Source organism: Megalobrama amblycephala, linkage group LG24, assembly GCF_018812025.1.
Source record: "Megalobrama amblycephala isolate DHTTF-2021 linkage group LG24, ASM1881202v1, whole genome shotgun sequence".
In the NCBI taxonomy this organism is placed as follows: domain Eukaryota; kingdom Metazoa; phylum Chordata; class Actinopteri; order Cypriniformes; family Xenocyprididae; genus Megalobrama; species Megalobrama amblycephala.
The window spans coordinates 22058615-22079674 of NC_063067.1; the positions used below are offsets into that span (position 1 = coordinate 22058615).

Sequence of the window (21060 nt, forward strand, 5' to 3'; positions counted from 1 at the left end):
AACTCAGAGGCTGCTTGCCTCGCAGACATGAGAAATATATCTATAGAATGCTTGAAATATCTACTTTAACGAAAATGAAGTAATTAAACACGAAAAGAAAGAGGCTACTCTGATTATATAGCCTAATACGAATGAAATGTGCATTATCTCTCTAGGCGCGTCCATGTGAGCAGATGATCAGCAATGAGAGTCAGCAATGTCAACTTCATCTTTGCAGCCGACACTGATTCAGAAAACATTACTTTATTAATAAACAATTAAAATGTCTCCTTGCTGTTTTTGTCACACTCATAATCATTACTCCGGTTCTTTATGGCAATTATGCGTGCCCTTGAGTGCTACAGTATATAGCCTATATTATGTAAACGCTCCTTATTATGGTTTATTCTCTCCAGTATTTAAGAAATTAAATTAATATAAATGTGATTAGTCAACTAATAGCTTAAATGAACAACTACTAGTCGACTAGAAAAAAAACTCATTTCACATATTTTCGATCAAGCATCAAAAAGGGTATTCTGGTTTGAGCTCGCGCTTCGCGCGCATGCTCTGACAGACACACACACAGCGCATCATACATTATTATCAGTTTAAAATTATATTTGTGTATGACTTACGCAGCACACACCAGCGAAAAAAACTTTGCAGGTCCTATGGCTGAGAGAGAGCTTACTCGGATGAAAACCGCTTCAGTGAGCTCAATTATAGTAACGCAGCATTTTTTTTGTCAGTAACGGTAACGGCGTTGTAACGGGAGAAAAAGTAATTCATTTGATTACTCGTTACTGAAAAACGTAAGGGCGTTAGTAACGCCGTTTATTTATAACGCCGTTATTCCCATCACTGATCGACACCATTGTATACTAACAGAACTGAGCTGGATGATGACATCACTGTTCACTCCAGTGCTGATATAGGCCTCGATCAGGGGTTTTCAAACTTTTTTGTCAGCCGAACCCCTTTGGCCCAATAATTTACTTAAAGCACCCCCTGGGATTTTAAGTATATATTTCAATAATTTAATGGCACATTTGTATGTTTACTTCAAAAACATTGATTATTTATATTTTTAAAGTTTTTATCAGTATTTTACTTTGCTATTATTATTAAACATTTGAACTTTGGATGTGATGGTGAAGAAATTTTCCTGTTTAATCGACAACACCGGCGGGAGCTTTTAAATTGCTAATTCAAAAGTGAAAGTAAAATGGCACGCACGGTTAAACGACCGTGAACGCATTTTAATTATGGGTTCATTATTATTCTTAATGAAAAACACAACAAAACATATGACAAACTCGCTTAAGGCGCTTTTACATTTCGCTTTGAAACCAAATCTTCCACCATCATCTTATCAGTCAAAGGTGAGGCGAAATAGGCGAAGTTAGGTGAAATCTGACTCCTGCAGCTGATCTGTCTGCGACTCTCGTACGCTGACACGTCATGACATGCGGAGTAAAGAAATAAAATTATATTTTTTGTTAGCATGTTTTTTTATTTGTATTTTTTTATTTGAATATTATTTAGCATATTTGTTTGATTCTTAATAATTTAATTATAATTTAATTAATTGCTGGTCATCAACTTACGAACCTCCTGCAATTCGCGACCTCGCGAACCGCAGTTTGTGAAACCTTGGCCTAGATAAAAGGCTTGTTCGACTTGATGCAGCGCCGCAAAGACCGATCGGCGGCTGACTTGAAGCAGTGCATGCCGGTAAGAAATGTTGTCTGACTTGAGACAGCGCTGACATCATGTGACTGTGACGTGTGGCTTTAAAGTACCGCGAGAGCGATTCGAGATCAGCCGCCTGAGTTAGCCAGCGCAGTTTCTCAAGAGGAGCTGCACGAGCGCTGATGACACAGCTGTTTCATGATTGGCCGGATTCACCACATGACAACGATCACCTGTGTTTTGTGTTTATTGTCACGCCTTCAGCTCCACTAATGCTCAAAAATCTGTGTTTTTATGACAGTTAAAGCTCTTTTCATGTAGTCGATGTTGTATTGTGTCATGTTTATCAAAATAAAACGGTTAAAAAACGTAGATCCCACTACATTGTTATTTAAATAACATATGCTTATGTTGAACTTTATTCTTGTAAAAACAGACGCTGTAAGCAGTATGTAATGTATTTGAGTTGATGTTACAATACCTGATGGCCACTAGATGGCACTCCCTTACCGTTAGTTCTTGTTGTTGCTGTGTGCCGAGTAAACCAGTGCAAAAGCGGTGCAGTCATGTCTCCTGTTCTCTCCGTGAATGCTCTGAAACGGAATAGAATATAAAGAGTTATTACAGCATATTGATGCAGATATAACACAAATTGGCGACGAGTACAAAGTTCCCACAGCCAACATTGAGCTGTCGGTCGAGAGAAAAAGATGGCTACGATCATCGGACATGTCGAGCCGTTCGACGAGGCAAGAGAGCAATGGACTACGTATGTAGAACGTTTTGAACACTTTGTGGAGGCTAATGGCATTAGCGAAGAGAAAAGAGTGTCCGTTTTTCTCAGTGTAATGGGGGCATCGACTTATGGACTTTTACGCAGTCTCATTGCTCCTATTAAGCCCGGGACTATGAAATATGATGAGATTGTGGACGCACTCCAAGAACATTTTACCCCCAGGCCCATTGTGATTGCAGAGAGGTTCAAATTTCACAAACGTAATCAAGCAGAGGGGGAAAGTGTCGCACAATATGTGGCGGTGTTAAAGAAACTGGCAGAGCACTGTGAATTTGGCGACAATTTAAATGATGCACTGCGAGACAGATTCGTGTGTGGCCTGAGTAGCGAGTCAATTCAGAGGAAATTATTGACTGAATCGCCGCTCACGTATCAAAAGGCTGTGGATATAGCGATGTCAATGGAGGCTGTATCTAGAGAATCACAGCATCTGAGCAACTCATTGAAAGTAAATGCCATGTCCCTGTCGTCAGAATCGCCTAAGGAGAAATGTTATAGATGTGGGAAGTCCAACCATATCCAAAAAATGAGTGTTTTTACAAAGACCAACTGTGCCACAACTGTGGAAAGAAAGGCCACATTGCACGAATGTGTAAAGATAAAAAGACAGAGGAGAAAATACCTAGAACTACAGTAAAAGGGAAAAATAATGTAAAATGGAAGGGACAGATAAAGAAAAGACCAATTCACAGAATGGACGCTAATATGGAAAAGAGTGAGGAAGAGACAAATTCAGACACAGATGCTGAACTGACACTACACAAAGTCACAGCAACACTGCACAATTCTTCACGGGTGAACATAATGAAAAGTGAAACGGATTCAGTATCATCTGTAATAAAAGTGCAACCAAAAATTGAGGGATTGCCAATTGACATGGAAGTGGACACTGGGGCGGCGGTCTCTATTATCTCTAGCAAACTGTACAGAGATAAACTGAGCCATGTTCGACTACGCCAGATGAACGTTGTTCTCAAGACGTATACAGGCGAAGTAATCTCGCCAGAAGGTGTCATCAAGGTGCGCGCCAAGTTAAACAGACAAAGCGTACGCTTACCCTTGTATGTTGTTACAGGAAACGCAGCTCCACTGCTGGGACGAGAATGGCTTCGCAGAATCCGTCTAGACTGGCGCGAGATCAAAACTGTAAGAGCTGTGCATCATGCTAATGAAGGGACATTGGACAGTCTTTTAAAAAGATATGCCAAAGTATTCAGAGAAGATCTAGGAACATTCAATGGGTATACAGCTACCTTAAACCTGAAACCAGGAACCCAACCGAGATTTTTCCAAGCACGAGTGGTACCGTATGCCATCAGACCCAAGGTGGAGGAAGAAATTGATCGCCTGCTGAACCAAGGAATAATTTCACCTGTGCGATTCAGTGAATGGGCAACCCCGATTGTGCCTGTAATAAAAAAGGGTGGTAATGTTAGGATCTGTGGTGACTTCAAAATAACTGTGAACCCAGCTCTGTGTGCAGAACATTATCCATGACCCCAAATAGAAGATCTATTTGCTTCACTGGCTGGAGGACAAAGATTTAGCAAACTCGACCTTTCACATGCTTACCTGCAGATTCCTGTGCATGAAGATTCACGTAAATATCTTACAATCACGACTCACAAAGGGATGTTTGTATACAACAGGTTACCCTTTGGCATTACTTCAGCTCCATCAATATTTCAACGAGTCATGGAACAAGTGTTACAAGGACTGCCATTCGTACATTGTTTTTTAGACGATATCCTGGTCACAGGAAAAGACAATGCCCATCATTTGTCTAACCTGGAGGCTGTGTTGAGTCGGCTGTAGAAATTCGGACTTCGGGTTAAAAGAGAGAAGAGTGAGTTTTTCAAAACTTCACTAGAGTATTTAAGTCATGTGATAGATGCATCAGGACTTCACAAGTCCCCACACAAACTACATGCCATCGCCGAAGCACCAGCTCCTGTTAATGTTAACCAACTCAGATCATTCCTGGGTCTGCTTAATTATTATGCAAGATTTGTACCAAATCTGGCCACAGTTCTTCACCCCCTGAATGCAATGCTACACAAAGATGCAAAATGGAAGTGGTCTCTAGAGTGTGAGAACGCTTTTCAAGATGCTAAAATGCAGCTGTTAACACCCAATGTACTCACACACTATAATCCTAGACTCCCAGTTCGCTTGGCTTGTGATGCTTTACCCTACGGGGTGGGAGCTGTGCTTTCGCACATGATGCCGGATGGGCATGAAAGACCTATAGCCTTCGCTTCCCGAACCCTGAGTAAATCTGAGCAAAATTATGCGCAACTAGAACGGGAGGCACTAGGGATCATTTTTGGAGTAAGGAAGTTTCATACTTATCTATATGGATGTCACTTCACATTAATAACAGACCATCGTCCTCTTACCACCATACTCCATCCTAACAAAGCAACTCCATCCATGGCTGCTGCCAGACTTCAGAGGTGGGCTCTTCTGCTGGCTGCACTCAACTACACAATTCAATACAGAAGTGCTAACGATCATGGAAACGCGGATGGGCTATCGCGTTTGCCACTGCCTGTACAGCACAGAGACAGGAAAGATGCAGTGGACACTTACCTCATAAAAAAAATGGATGCACTTCCAGTGTGTAGCAGCGATATCAGGAAAGAGACCAAAGCAGATCCGATCCTCTGTCGTGTGAAGGAGATGGTAGCCACTGGATCATTTCCATCTACCAAAGACTCAGAAAATGTACTAAAACCATATCTCACAAGGAAAGAGGAACTCTCACTGGTGCAGGACTGTCTAATGTGGGGACAGCGAGTTATTGTTCCATCGAATCTGAGACAACAAGTTTTGGAAGATTTACACACAGGACATCCAGGTGTATTAAAAATGAAGGCTTTAGCACGCAGCTACATCTGGTGGCCAAATATTGACTCTCAAATTGAAGAAAAATCAAAGACCTGCATGTCATGTCAACAAAATCAAAAATCTCCATGTCTCTCACCTTTACATCCCTGGGCATGGCCAGAAGCTCCTTGGCAACGGATTCATGTTGATTTCGCTGGACCATTTGAAGGACGAATGTTTCTAGTAATTGTTGACGCACACTCAAAATGGCCAGAAGTTCATGTGATGGATTCGACAACTTCCTCCAAGATTATTCAAGTTCTGCGTGGTCTATTTAGTCGTTACGGTATACCTGAAACCCTAGTGAGCGACAATGGCCCACAATTTACTTCGGAGGAGTTTGGATGTTTTCTAAAAACAAATGGTGTTAAACATGTACGCTCTGCACCATTCCACCCAGCCACCAACGGTCTGGCCGAGCGTTTCATGCAGACTTTTAAACACTCACTGAAAGCATCTAAAGAACCAGTACCATTACAGCAGAGATTAGACTCTTTCTTGCTACAGTACAGGAATACCCCACATAGCACAACAAAAGAAACACCTGCTATGTTATTCTTACGTCGCAGATTGAGGACACGGCTGGATCTGCTGAAACCAAGTGTGAAAAGAACTGTGGAGCAGGCACAAAAAGTTCAATGTTCTTACCGTTCCCTCCATGCAAAACACAGAGACTTCCACGTGGGTGATTCGGTGCTGGTCAGAGATTATCGACGGGGAGAGGAGAAGTGGAAAACAGGTACTGTTTCTTCTCAGTCAGGACCGGTGTCCTACACGGTTCAGGTGGACAGTTCACAAAGCTGGAAAAGACATGCAGATCAAATGTTGGACTGTCATCCAGAAATTACAAAAAACACTGAAACACTACCAGCAGAGAATAGTACATCACAAACTCTGGATGATAAGGGACAAGAACTGTCTTTAACATCTAATGACACCGAACCAAATGCTCTAGACCAGAATGTAACCAAACTTGTTGAACCAGCTATTGCTTCTTCCCCAAATGTGAGAAGATTTCCTGTTAGAATCCGTAAACCACCTAGCAGACTTGATCTGTAAAGTGTTTGAATGTTATATGCATAGCATACTTTGCTTAATATATCATTTGCTTTTCTGTTTTATGTGACTAAAGGGTAGCTACATCAGCTTCAGTTTGGATCCAGCCTCTTAAGAAGATCTCAGATGACAAACACCTGTGAAGAGACTGCGCTTAACTCCTGCGAGGACCTCAGAAGATGCAACAACTGGATCAACATGCACATTCCCAGATTTCTATATTGGCTATCCTAATTATTGGTAATATGTAGGCTAATTGATTATTTCCAGGAGCTCATTGCTTCTACCTTAAATTAAACTGCTAACAGTGATTATAAATTAATTATTTGTTAAATTATTACATTATTAGCAAACTGCATTCTCTAAATTGTAATGTTGACATGCAAAGCTGCTTTGAAATTATGTGGCTGCATTTGCACTGCAAGTCTTAATGCACAGATCCTATCTTTGGTAACACTTTAGAATACTGATCCTTCATTAATGAATAACTACACAGGAACAAATGAATAATGCATTATTAACACTCTAGTAACTACTATTAACTAACAAGTAACTCTGATGAATGAATTAGTAAGTAATAGTGCTCAGCTGAAGGTGGTAGTTCACTATTAACTAATCAGTAACTACTGTTTTTTTCACTCCTCCCAGAGAACTACTAAGAACTACTATATACAGGTTCGTAATTAATGTGAATAATGAATAATGTATAATTAATTCTATAGTAAAGGCCTTGGTAACACACTAGTAATGAGTGAAGTATTACCAAATACCTAAGAAGGAATTACTAATTATTTGGATCAGTATTCTAAAGTGAAAAACATGATAACTCTCTAGTAACTACTGAAGTCACTGTAAACTTTTGAGATTTTTGTAAAGTATTGGATAGTAATAACTCAAGAGTTACTATATAACTCTAAAGTAACTACTACTTTTTTGGATCAGTATTCTAAAGTGAAGATCATAGTAACCCACTAGTAATTACTCAAGTGTTACTACATCCTTCTAAAGGAACTACTAATTATTTGGATCAGTATTCTAAAGTGAAGATCATGGTAACCCACTAGTAATTACTTAAGTGTTACCAAATATATCATAAGGAATTACTGTACAAAAACATCAAAAGTTTACAATGACTAGTAGTTACTAGAGAGTTATCATGTTTTTCACTTTAGAATACTGATCCAAATAATTAGTAATTCTTTATTAAGTATTTAGTAATACTTCAGTCATTACTAGTGGTTTACCAAAGCCTTTACTCTAGAATTAATTATACATTATGCATCATTCATGTTAATTATGAACCTGTATATAGTAGTTCTTAGTAGTTCTCTTAGAGGTATGAAAAAACAGTAGTTACTGATTAGTTAATAGTGAACTACCACCTACAACTGAGCACTATTACTTACTAATTCATTCATCAGAGTTACTTGTTAGTTAATAGTAGTTACTAGAGTGTTAATAATGCATTATTCATTTGTTTCTGTGTAGTTATTCATTAATGAAGGATCAGTATTCTAAAGTGTTACCCTATCTTTTGATCATATCCGATTTTTTGGCCAGTGTGTTCACATTGACTTTAGACGCCACTGGTATCGATATCTGTGCTAACTTCGTGCCCAAAATGATTGTCATTGACAGTTTTACATGCACATAGCAGACCCTCGGCTTTGAATTGCCGTGCTATTAAAATGATTTAGACTATATACCTATTCATCGCTTGGCTATGATTAGCCTACCTGTCAGAATGGATAAGTTAACAGCTGTCAGTGTCATGTATTGCAGCGCGAATTCTGACTGAACGGATATAGACCGGAAAATAAAGGTAGGCTAATTTGCGTTTGATATTTTATCTACAGTTATCAGTTTTAGAATTTTTGAATGAAGAGCGCGAGAGAGAGTAGTTTACAGTGAGGCTTTTGGATACGAAAAAGAAACAACTCGGAGGTCTCTTTTAAATTAACCGGGCAAATGACATTCAGCTGCTGAATGTGTGTGTGTGTGTGTGTGTGTGTGTGTGTGTGTGTGCAATTTCTTTCTTTCTAGAAAAGTAGATAACGTTAGACATATAAAGTTCCCACCTCGATAATAAAGTTGCGAATTATAAAATAATAACCTCAATAATAAAGCTGCGAATGTATGGTGAAAAGCCCTATACAAATAAATGTGAATTGAATTGAATTGAATAAGGTTAGACCATCTGACCATGTAACTCACTATTATCAACAGATCGTCAACATGAAAATCGAAACTACAGTTGGACATTTAACTTTACATTAATACATTAAATAGTTACAGTTATGGAAATTGTTCCCACCGTCAGCTGGTGTTTGAAGTATGTGCTTACCTTTTACCTCGCGTGACTTGTCCTTAGTGCAGAACATCTTGTTAGATAAATGAAAGCAAAAATAGAGCTTTAGGCTTAAACCAATGAATAGTTCAAAACATTAATTTAGCTTTCGCTTTCACAAAAACGCATTTTTGCGTTTTTTCATCGAGAAAATGTCCCCAGAAGAGGACGGGTTATTTAACTGCTTATAACCTACTGACTGACAAATAATAGGGCCTACACACCCATTCTATTACAAAGTACCATTTATTAGTTTGTTTCCCCAAAGTTATGTCTCATCCCTAAACAGAAATAGCCTAATAGCCTACGTACCGTATACCACCTGTCCTCTTCTCTCATGTGTTTCGTCTCATTCAGTTCATCAGTTTGCTCGGAAATGAAAGTGCAAAGACGAGATTCCAAACAACACCTAGTAATCAACTGCGTTCACGCCATTGAGACTTACATCTAACGTTGTTTTACTTGAACTTTCGCTTTGGCTGTTTCCTATTTATTAGTAGAATGAATGTACACACAGAAAACGAGCGTACGCCTCTTTTTTAGATGTGAAATCTATAAATCACAAATAATCTTGAACTTGCTCGCAGCTGGTTTCAGTTCTAGTGTCTAGTGTTCGGTGTGTTTTAAACGACACCTAATTAAATCCATTTGCATATAAAAGATCACCAGTACTCATCCAAATCCTTGGCGAGCTCCAAGAATAGCTTAGATTTCCAAAAACCTGCAGTAATCTGACCAGGAAAAGTGTGTACGTCTGTTCAGACCTCAGTGCCTCTAAGCACTTTTCCACGTCAAAGATCGTTTTTATAAATATGAATGTTGGCAAGGATTTAAGCGTACGCACACTTTGAGATCAAATCTGTGCGTATGCATGCTTTATAAATGAGGCCCCTAATGCCCACAGACATACACACACTGACCAAGAACAAACAAATCCATAAACCATACTTAATGCACATTATAGATATTTATTTAGCACAACAGATTCAGCTCATTATAACAGTGACATGAAGTGGGTGTCACAGATACTGTGATAGAAACATTTAGATTTGATATTTGTTTCAAAACATTTATTTAATCAAATCTTTACAAAAGGGTGAAAACTGCACAAAATCAATTATGAAAAATCTGGTAAAAACTAGACAGTACAGAGAGAGAGAGAGAGGGTTGTGACTGTTGATACATTTAGAAATCTCTGTTAACATAAAATAAACTTATAAGAAGAAACAGCTTGGGCTGTAATAATGGGATCACCAATCTCAGAGGGAAAGCATAAATATAGTTCATGAAGATTGAATACAGCACACTTGTCTTCTGTAGGGCCTCTCCTTCAAGCCTGATAACTTCTGGTTTATCTTCCACCCGACAACCGCAATATGACGCAGATGGTTGCATTATTCTCGATCTTATGGTCAGAAAACTTGTCGTCGTCATTTAGTTGTTTATTGATGTAGAGTAATCGTAATTCAGACAGGTCTGCGTGGAAGAAGAAAAATGAAATGTTACATTACAGCAACAATTACAATAATGTAACATCATAATGTATATGATCCAGTCGACAAAAGTCATCATATCAGAATCACATTTATTGCCGAATACAGTGGTTTACATGTACAAGAAATTTGTCTTGGTGTAGTGCTCATGCTTAACAATGACAGTTTGATACAAGAATAAAATAGCCGAATATTCATAAGATAAACATTGTGAAGTAAGATAAATGTAGGCTACACAGTACCTGATGCCTCGTGTGGCAGTTTTTCAGCAAGCTTTTCTTTGAATTTCTCCACTGTCGTGTTATTGAAATCTTCCTCTGAATCTGCGACATCTATAACTCTCTTCTTGCCTTGTATTCCAACCACAATCACTTGATATGTTTTCCCCATATCTCACAGACGCACAAAGGGCATAAGGACTGATGCAGACTTTTCTTTTTGATTGCATGTGAACGAAACAAGTTTTGAAGGAGTGCCCTTATCAAAGTGAAAGACATTCATGGGATGGTAGGAAACAGAGCTTACCCAACCTAAACTCACATTCAAATAGCTGTCGGTTGACGTTTACCAGAAAGAGTGTGATTTCTCGGAAATGCTTCATAAGCAGGAAGTAGGACAACTTGTGTTATATCGAAGATAGCTGCGCAGTTCTGAAGAATAAAGGATTCTTCTTACCATAACGCAGGTGTCTATTATTTATTTATTTATTTATTTATATGATGATAAATGTATTCTCTAACTTCTACTTTTATCTTTGAGGAAAATGTGTTTTTCTTAAAATGTTTCATATTTCATAATTTATCAGATTTTTTTTTTATTACAAACTGAAAGCGAAGGCATTATTGGTTCACTTCATAAGTAAGATAACAGTCCACTTGCAAACTTTCTCATTCATGCTTGTAATTATTCTAGACAAACTTAACAAGGAGCCTCCATCAAGATGGGAAGCAAACAAAGCAGTGGACAAAACAACCTTAATGATATCACGATGAGACGCAACCAAAGCAGTGGACAAAACAACCTTAATGATATCACGATGAGACGCAAACAAAGCAGTGGACAAAGCGACTTCAATGATATAAAGCCGAAATTTGTCAGACGGAAAGATGACATAAGTAAGTATTTTTTTAATGGGTAAATAATCTCTCAGGTTAAAACAATACTCAAAGAAATTAAAACAAGAAACTTTTGTCACCATTGTGCATAAATAATAGGTTTACACACAAAGGGTGTGTGTTGGTGTTTTCAGTGCAACTGCTGACATTGGTTTATGACCTTTAGCTTTAGATGATGACCCCAACGTTCTGAGAGTAGAAATGTCTTGTGGCCATGCTGTGTCCCCAAAATCAGTATCTACCTGGTGTCGCTGTTTGCTGGAACGGGTAGGTCAGAAATACTCTATAATAATAATGACAGTAATAATGTAATATTCTTATCATCAGTTTAACATGATTTTGCCAAACATGTTTGTGGATCAATCCTTGTTGTGAATTTTAGGGTCAGGTTTAGGGTGAGGCCTAAGGGGTGGGCAAGTTGATAACTTTGTTTGCCTCAGTTTTGTTGGTGTGCACAAACCTGTTAGACAGTACACTGTTAAATCTGAAAGCATTTTAATGTGACCATGTGTCTCTATCTGGCAAAAGAAACCAATCACAAGCTTCTGAGTGTATCTGCTAAATGTCAGCTCTGGGTGAAAGAGTGTTATATGCTCTTGACACATGGATTGATGGATATTCAGTCAACAAAAAGACCCTCTTTGAGAAGTGGTCTATGTCTATCATGTGAGTCCATCACTTAGTTTAATGACATTTATTTATTTTATTTAATATGGACATAACAATAACATTGGACAAACCAGATGCATTGTTTAAAGTGTTATAGCACATGTGCTAATTTTCAACACCTGTCCATAGGGACTTTTATAACAGAAAAAAGAAAAAAAAATACATTATTAAACAAAACACAGCACAATTTACACGTGGGAACAACTTTGGCCCGATTTAAGCCACTTTTTGAGCTCTCTGGTGAAGATGTTAATATTGTTCTGTAATTTGAATCCTGTGGGGAGAGAGTTCCATAGTGTAGCCCCTTTGAAGGAGAAGCTAGACTGTCCAAAAGATGTTCTAAACTTCGGGAGCACACAATCCCCACTAACTGAGGCTCTGGTGGAAGGTCTAAAAGAGCCCCGACGCCTCTCCATGAGGCCAGAGAACAGTGGTGACACACAGTTGTTCAAACATTTAAAAGTCAATTTCAAAATACTAAAATTTACAAAATTTTCAAAAGTAAAAAGCTTATGCTTTTGTATGATATCACAATGATGCCATCTCATTGGTTTTTTGTCAAATATCTTAATTGCCTGTTTATATAGAGAAATAACTGGTTTCAATGTGGACACTGATGTTTGTGACCATGCTGTTATACAGTATGACAAATGTGAAAAAACCATTGCATGCATAAACAATACAGCCGCGTGATGTGACAACTCTCCTCTAATAAAACAAAAACAGTTCAGATTTGATTTGACTTTCCTGCAAACATGATTTATTTGACTTTGAAACTTCAGGTGTTTATCCAAGATTATGCCCAAGTATTTCGTTTCATGAACCTCATGAATGGGTTCATGGTCTAGATGAACCTCAAAGATGCTGTCAATGGACCTCTGGTTGATAGAAAAACACATTGAGAAAGTTTTCTGTGTGTTTAGAGTTAAATGGGACAGCTGAAGCCATCTTGAGACGTTATGTAAAGCCTGTGTTAACTGCTACCCAGCCAGTGCAGTTGTTTTTGCTGACACATGGATAACTGTGTCATCAGCATAAAGCTGGCAATTTACACCCTGACAGCAATCTGGGAGATCATTTATATACAGTGAAAACAATAATGGTCCTAGAACTGACCCTTGAGGCACTCCCAAGTCGTTAGGACTTAGGTTAGATTTAACAGTTCCTACTTTCACACATTGTTCTCTACCCTCCAGGTAGGACTTAAACCATAACAGAGCTTCAGCTGAAAATTTAAATTGCTGTAATTTCTGCAATAAGATACAATGGTCCACTGTGTCGAAAGCCTTCTTCAGATCTAAAAACACAGCGCCTACGACATTCCCTTTATCCAGTGAACCTTTGATCTGTTCCAACAAGAAACAGTTGGCGGTTTCTGTACTGTGCTTTTGTCTGAACCCAAACTGCTGGGGGTGCAACAATTGGTTATTTTCAAGATGTTCTATTAATTGCTCCGCCACAATTTTTTCCAACACTTTGGAAACGACAGGAAGAATGGAAATAGGCCTGTAATTGCAGGCTTGGTCTTTGTCGCCTGACTTGTAAATTGGAGTGATTACAGCAATCTTCCAGCTCTGTGGGAAAGTATTTGTTTGTATTGACAAGTTTACAAGGTAAGTAATGGGGTCGAGTAAACTGCTTAGATGTTTTTTAATTAGATCTACATTAAGATTATGTATGTCTCTTGATGTAGAATTTTTCATATTGACAATAATTTTCCTTACTTTATTGTGCGAAACTTCTCTGATTTTTAAAAGATCTGTACTGCTAAGCTGAACTTTATTTTCAAAAGGTAATTTGCCCTTGAAAGGTTTAGCTAGATCGTAAACTGATTCAACAAAAAATTTGTTGAACTCGTTAGCAATTAACTGGTTGTCATTAACATAATTATTATCAATTTTAAGGCAATCTGTCATTTGATGGTTTATCCTATTAGAACTTGTCAATTTGTTTATATGTTGCCATAGTTTGGAGCTGCTTCCATTTGCTTCTTCTATCATTTTTATAAAATATTTTGTTTTTGCTTTGCGCAGCTCACTTGTGACTTTGTTCCTAAGACCAGTGAAAATTAGATGGTCAGTATTATTCCTAGATTTTAAGAACTTTTTAAGTGCAAGGTCACCTTTTTTTAGCCATTAGCCAAATGTCTTTGTTGAACCATGGAAGAGAATACTTTCTTGGTATACTTATTTATTACATCATTTAGTTTAGTGACAAATTTGGATGCACTCAAATTTAAATCAGTCTCAGCAATAATACTATTCCAATTAATTTGATTTAATTCATTTTCAAAGGAGTTTATTTTTTCTTTAGGAATTCCTATTGTTTTCATTTTGTTCTCTGCTTTATTATGATTAATAAAACATTTTTTAGTCAACTTTCTAACAATTAATGTCATGTTATGATCGGTAAGCCCTGTGATCAGGTTATAAGTTTAAGTTATTCTTTCTGGTCTATTTACAAAAATCAAATCAATCAATGTTTCGCTATGTCTGGTAATTCTAGTAGGTTTGTAAATTATTTGCTTATATTTGAACTTATCCATCAAAGATTTCAACTTTATTCTGCTGTTGTTTTTCTCCTGCCAGTTTATATTGAAATCACCCATAATTATACATTCAGTGCAATTGTCAATATTCAATAGAAGACTCTTAAAATCATCATCGAAATTTGCTCCATGTGAAGGTGGATTGTAAATGACGATTAATTTGAATTTCATTGTTGGAGACAAAATTACATTTAGCCCCAAGCATTCCAGTTTCATATCAATGTTAACTTTCTCACACTTAAATGTTTCTTTAATGTATAATAGCACACCCCCACCCCTTCCTTGGACCCTGTAACACTTAAAACCAGGTATGTTGATTAGGTCTGTAGGAGTGGATGGATTTAGCCAACTTTCAGTCACACACAAGTAATCCAGGTTAGAGTCAGTTAACAGTCTATTAATTTGATCTATTTTTGGTAAAATACTCCTTATATTAATGTGTCCTCCCAAAATCCCCTTTGGTTTTGTTTGGGGATTCCAAATAATCTGGGCATGATTTACAGTTTGGAAGATCTTCAGCTCTTTCTGCTTGAGCGCTGCCCGGTTTTGATTTTTGGACCTTATGAGTTGCCGTCGTTGTTTCCATTCGGCATCTACTGTAATGCGTGCGCCGTGTAGATCAAAACTCACCGCACTGTCCGAATCCTGACCACAGACACCGGTGCTCTGAGACCCCGCCGCCAGACCCGGACGGTACTCCCCAACGCTCCGGTCCCCACCGCAACCAAGGCCCCGCGTCCGCTGCAGCCCCAGCAAGGCAGCGCCAGCAACTGCCCCATCCATCCCGCCGACGGACGCACCCAGATGTCCAGATGCCCCAACGGACTCAGCAACAGGAAAAAGCACGTCAACTGCAGCCTCCACTTGTGAGACATGATGACCCATCTCACCCACATTTTTTTTAGTCAAAGAGAGTACATTTGTTGTCACAATAACTTCCGGAAGTTAATCGTTGGCTTGGTACTGCTGTTCAAGGATGTGTTGGGGTACATCAAATTTACGTTGAGGCCCGGGATTTAGGTATACATCTCCCGACAAAAGTAGCAACAACATTAGAGTTTTAATTACTCTTGGAGGAGCATGCTTCTGTTTGCTCATGCAGTTGTGTTGGTTCAGTCTTTTGGATGCCTGTGCTTCATTGGCAGCAAAGGTGTGGGAGAAGATGGTAGCATAGCCAAAACCAAAAAAATATAGTTTGGCTTTCTCACCCCGATTGCCGAATGGATCTTGATCAGCAGCAGCACGGTTAGTATTTTCGCCCGCTTTTGTTGGTACATCACATATGAACAGTACAGACATAAGCGCCAGAACGCAACAGGTAGCCAAGACTGCAATATGGTAGTTATCGTACTCATGTTTGCAGTTTCTCTTTTGTTTGAGAAAGCATTTGTAGATATCATATAAAGCGTTATGCCAAAACTTTAAAATACAGTTATAAGCTGGTTGGAAACTGTATAGGCGGCAATATGTCCTGATTTGCACTCGTGAGTGGAGCCTCCCAAACCACTCACAACAGCCGCCGCCATCTTCTGTCAATAGTCGCCATCATATCAACACACTCTCTACCCAGCCTAAACTCCTCTCATTATGCAATCCGCCTACAGATTATTGTGAATGTCTTTGTCTCTCTAGATGTCTTTTCAGGCTACACATTGTCAAACTAAGGCAGACATATTTGCTTCTCATGCAATTACATAAGCTCTCTTAACAATTATCAATAACTTGGAGGCGGAACTTGGCATCCAGAAGCCTGTCATCTGTTTGTTTGTTTTTTCAGGCTAAATAAAAAAAATAAAAATATCAGTCTTTCACAAGAAGGTGCCTGTACTTTCAGTTGGTATCTATCTAATCTTTTTTGTTTTATTCTGTTCATTCTAACAGGGTCAGTATAAATTTTATTGCCCAGCTAAGTCAGATGGCATAGAATGTGAAAAGGAGTGGTCATACTCAGAGGTCAGGAAAGCAGCAGGGCTTAGTGATTCAGAGCGGGGTTATTTTGAAGAGAAAATGGCTCGTCTGGCAGCAGAAGCTGAGTACTGCGAGTTCAAATCAGTGAGTATAAATAACATTTCAATACTCTCATGTGTTTTTTATGTCTACTGGATAATGTGAATTCAGTGACAATTAATATATAATTATGTCTCTCTATATTGTAAGTGTCCAAGCTGTGAGTCCTACATTGAGCGAAAAGACCTGACCAACCTCTGTGTGAAATGCAATATCTGCACAGCTGTAAAAAAGAAGACCTACCATTTCTGCTGGGAGTGTCTGAGGGAATGGAAAGGGCCAGCTGCTCATTCTGTCCGCTGTAGTTATGAAGACTGTATCAACCCAGTTGACAAGCTAGCAGAGTGTAGTACTATCAAGCTGTCTAGTGTGGACAATGTAGAGTGTCCTTCAATTCGTGCCTGCCCAACCTGTGGACTTCTTATAGAACACAATGGGACCAAATGTAAAAACATTATGTGTAAGCGCTGTAAGGTGGAGTTTTGCTTCCTTTGTCTAGAGCTGACAAGGATTTGTTCTGTTCCAAACAATGGCTATTTTAAGGTCTGCTCAGTTGCACAACGGCAGACTGAAATTCCAGTTTGGAAGAGATAATGTGTGAGAGATATGATCGAGCGACTTGGAAGACGTGACTCGTCTAGCTCTTTAAATTACTACAAGAACATTTTTCTTGTTGTTTATACTTATTTTTTGACATGATGCTGTTGTCAAATAGGCTATTTAAACAGCATTTTTTATTAAAATGGTATATGAAAATATGATTAATACAGCACGAAATAACAATGATTTTGAGTTTATTAGACTAAACATGAAAAAGACTGTATTTTCATAAAGTGCCATATAATGTTTTGTTAATCAAACAATACAAAATAAATTGCAAAGATAAAGCTATTGACTGTGCCACATGTGCTTGCCATGTTATACAGATTAGAGTACTGAAGATTAACACCTGCCATTGATGATGAAGAGCTCATTTAGCACACTCTCAATTTATTTATTTAGGTTTGTGAAGTCATCACATCTCTGTCTCTCTATGTCATTTTATAATATGACAGGCTACCTTCTTTGTCTGTCATGTTATTTCAGCCATATCACTTGGAGTGGAAATAGTTGGCTTTTCAAAATGCATTAATATATTTTAATCACTGTCTATTTGTCTCTAATAAAATATGAAAGACTTGAGAAAGATCCTTTTAAGTTGCATGTAATTAAGTAGCCTATTTAACAATATGCCTGTGAATAAGAGAATTTATATGACAACAGCAGAGACGATGGAGACTTTTTATAAAGGTCAAGACACATTGAAGACAAGAATATGTTTTCAATTGGATGTTCCTCTTAAATTCATAGCCTCAGTATGATGTCTGTCTGGCTGGCACAAGACTCCTCATCAAACTGAACGAACAGGAAGGCATGTTGTTGTACTCGGGACCAGTCTTAAGACCATTTTTGAAGGTATTGGTCTTGTCTTGGCCACATTTGTTCTCGGTCTTGTCTTTGTCTCAGACTAAAAGGACTCTGGATTTTATTTCAAGACAGAACAAGACCACAGCAGCAGGGATATTGCTAAATTGCCATTGCATTGTCTGACTTCTTTGTTAACATCATTAATTTGATTGGATGTAAAACCTTTACAAATATGAGCACAATTGCAAACTGTGATTGTAACCCAGGTTAATTGAATGGAATTATTTAATTTATTCAGTTTAGTAACATCATATTTCTCTAATAAAAGTTGGAAAGAAGTGTTAAAGTTATTAAGAACATTTAAAAATGAGTGAATTTATACTATTTAGAAGATTAGTGATTGACCAATGAGAGCTCTTTGTCATTGCGCGCCCTGCGTGTCAACGAGCATGTGCAATGACAGAAGAGACAATCAAGACAGAGAAGAAAAGACGTAATCTGATCTTCGTGATCTAATTTGATGAAATATAGATTTTAAAAACTCTCCAAAAAGTGTACAAAAGTTTTAAATTCATTTATTTCAAGCCATCCAGTATCTGAAGAAGCCGATTGAATATTGTTGAGACACATTACTCACTTAATCAGCATAATATAATCAATGGAAATAAAATGTATAAAAACTCCATAATAATATGGATTAACTGCAACTAAATAACCATTTAGTTGCAGTTAATCCATATTATTACAGTTAACTGTGTTTATTCCCTTTTTCAATCTAAGTAGAAAAGTCCCTTTAAAGGATTAGTCCACTTTCAAATAAAACTTTTCTGGAGTCCATTAAAGTCCAATATATGGAGAATAATCCTGAAATGTTTTCCTCAAAAACCTTAATTTCTTTTCGACTGACAAAAGAAAGACATGAACATCTTGAATGACAATCACCTGCAATCCACAAAGGACAGTATCAGTATTCATTCATCACTCAGTCACTTTTACAACGTCTGCTTGACTCACCTGTGTTCAACGATTCATCTGCTTGTGTTTAATAAATACCTTTATTAAACATGGGGGTGAGTAAATTATCAGGAAAAGTTTGTTTGAAAGTGAACTAATCCTTTAAGGTTAATAAATGCTTTAAAAAGTGTATTTTTCATTGTTAGTTGATGCATTAAGTAGAATTGATAAACAAGTCCTTAAAGTGTCTCCAAAAAATCCCTATAACAGCGTTTGACAGTAAACTGAGTGAAGAACAAACGCTTGAACGAACATCATGTGATTCAGTTGATTCACTCGAAACTCGTTTGTTCTTCTTCTCATTAGTGTAATATCACTCTCTTCTTACTAAATGATTTTATTCAGTGATTTCATAAAACAATATTTGGTTTCTCAAAGAATCTTTCAGTGATCCGTTCTTAAAACAACCATTTTAATAATCTAGAGAACCGTTAGTGTAATTTATCAACGCTGTTAAAGAACATTCATTTTTAATATTGTATACAGTCCTAAAAACAGTTTCATAATGTCTTATTTTCTTGTGATTTTGTGGTGAAATATGAGCAGATTTTATGAGATTCACTGAGTTTTAATGATGTTTAGTTTTTCACACACTGTCTTTTAGGAATATAATTTTGCATTTACTCTTAAAAACTGAGAATTTCAATATTTCATTTGATTGTTGTTACTTTTGTCTAATTTTGTCATTAGCTTGTTAATAAAATGATTTTTTCCCATCACACTTGTCAGTAAATGATCAGTTTTGAAGCTTGATTTGACTGATTGTTACTCAGAAGAACAGATCGAACAGAGAAACAGTCTGAGAAAAACATTTAATGAATCTACAGCAACATGACAAACTCAACAACATCAGCACCTACCGGCAGACATGCGGGGTTCTAAAGGAATTAAATAATTATTAAGTAATATATTAAAAGGATTTAGGGAATAGATAAATGTAAAAAATGTAAAATAAGTTCTACCGCTGAAGAAGGCCTAATCAACTTAAATTATTTGCAAATAATATTTTGTTTAATGGCCATGTTCACTCTTACTGATATTTGCAAAAACATTTCTTGTCTTGTCACATTCAGTTATGAGTTATATGAATCAAATGTAAATTATACCATATTTTACATTTAAAACAGTGACATTTTTAAAAAAAGTTAAGTTGCTTGCTGGATATTATTCTGGGTCGTTCAGCAATCCTTTCCTATAAGCAGTTAAATATTAATGTTTAGCTGATACTTTCCATGCACTCTTTCAGAGATAAAACTAATGCTTTCTGGAATATTCTTCTGTAGACCCGCCTTCTTTTATTTGATTGGCCATCTCACTCATTTTGACATTGATGAGCGCTGTTATACTATTAAGACAGAGCAACCTAAAAGCTTTTAAAACTTTTTGTCATCCAAATATCAAACAGAGCATGCGTGTAAAGAAGTGCAGCAGAGCAGCATCAAGAATATAAAATACTGAGGACAATTTGGCCATCTCTAATTTTTGGGGGGACTTTAGGGAGTACCTCTAAATGTCTATGGTGGCTATATATAGGTGCGGGAAGTGGGGTTTTTCACAGGACAGTAAATGCAATACAAAATTTTGTTCAGTTACATTTATTCATTTCAAATAATCATTTAATAATTTGTTTGTAATTGTTATGTCCCAGGACATATATCATTCATTGTTTTGTAATTTTGTGAATATGTGTATGTGACTGTGTTTCCCTGATGCCCAACAGCCTGCTGGGAAGTGTAGTTTTTCCTGTTTTCCTCTGCTCCTCCCTGTCCTCTTGCAGGAGCCCAATTGATGCCACCTGTTCCTCGTTAGAGTTGTGGAGAGGAGCTTGCATTTATAGAGGGTATGCATCGACGTCACTTTCCCGACGAACTCTCCCTCAGCTGGACTGAGTGGCAAAAGAACCTGCTGCGTGACTGGATTTAATAGAGGAAACTGCGAAAACGTGAGTAAAACTAACGAGGTTGGACTCAAAACAGTGTTCATTTTGGCAGCCATTTTTGATTTAGTCTTAGTCTTTATCTTAAGACGAAAATGCTCCTTAGTCT

The 21060-nt window shown here is 37.6% G+C and overlaps 2 protein-coding genes and 1 pseudogene across 2 annotated transcripts; 2 read left to right on the forward strand and 1 right to left on the reverse strand.

Annotated features, from left to right (window-relative positions):
* The first annotated feature begins 3175 nt into the window (after window positions 1–3175).
* On the forward strand, window positions 3176–6418 carry LOC125259775 (annotated as a pseudogene).
* A 3292-nt stretch (window positions 6419–9710) lies between these two features.
* LOC125260455 (NEDD8-like) lies at window positions 9711–10806 on the reverse strand. Its single transcript, XM_048178835.1, has 2 exons — window positions 10498–10806; window positions 9711–10238 (listed from the first exon to the last, which is right to left on the reverse strand). Exons 1-2 carry the CDS (start codon window positions 10643–10645, stop codon window positions 10114–10116), a joined length of 273 nt encoding a protein of 90 aa, XP_048034792.1. The 5' UTR covers window positions 10646–10806; the 3' UTR covers window positions 9711–10113.
* Window positions 10807–10857: 51 nt separating this feature from the next.
* Window positions 10858–17485, forward strand: LOC125260786 (ankyrin repeat and IBR domain-containing protein 1-like). The gene is made up of 5 exons (XM_048179313.1): window positions 10858–10940; window positions 11168–11370; window positions 11537–11637; window positions 16469–16639; window positions 16745–17485. Exons 2-5 carry the CDS (start codon window positions 11196–11198, stop codon window positions 17186–17188), a joined length of 891 nt encoding a protein of 296 aa, XP_048035270.1. The 5' UTR covers window positions 10858–10940; window positions 11168–11195; the 3' UTR covers window positions 17189–17485.
* Window positions 17486–21060: the final 3575 nt, after the last annotated feature.

Bases quoted from the DNA above. Each gene is read 5' to 3' on its own strand.
- LOC125260786 (XM_048179313.1), top strand. From the start codon at position 11,196: ATGGGAAGCAAACAAAGCAGTGGACAAAACAACCTTAATGATATCACG. The intron at 11,371-11,536 runs GTAAGTATTTTT...TATGACCTTTAG, and splicing joins CAGACGGAAAGATGACATAA to CTTTAGATGATGACCCCAAC. The intron at 16,640-16,744 runs GTGAGTATAAAT...CTATATTGTAAG, and splicing joins AGTACTGCGAGTTCAAATCA to TGTCCAAGCTGTGAGTCCTA.
- LOC125260455 (XM_048178835.1), bottom strand. From the start codon at position 10,645: ATGGGGAAAACATATCAAGTGATTGTGGTTGGAATACAAGGCAAGAAG. The intron at 10,239-10,497 runs GTACTGTGTAGC...TCTTCCACGCAG, and splicing joins ACTGCCACACGAGGCATCAG to ACCTGTCTGAATTACGATTA.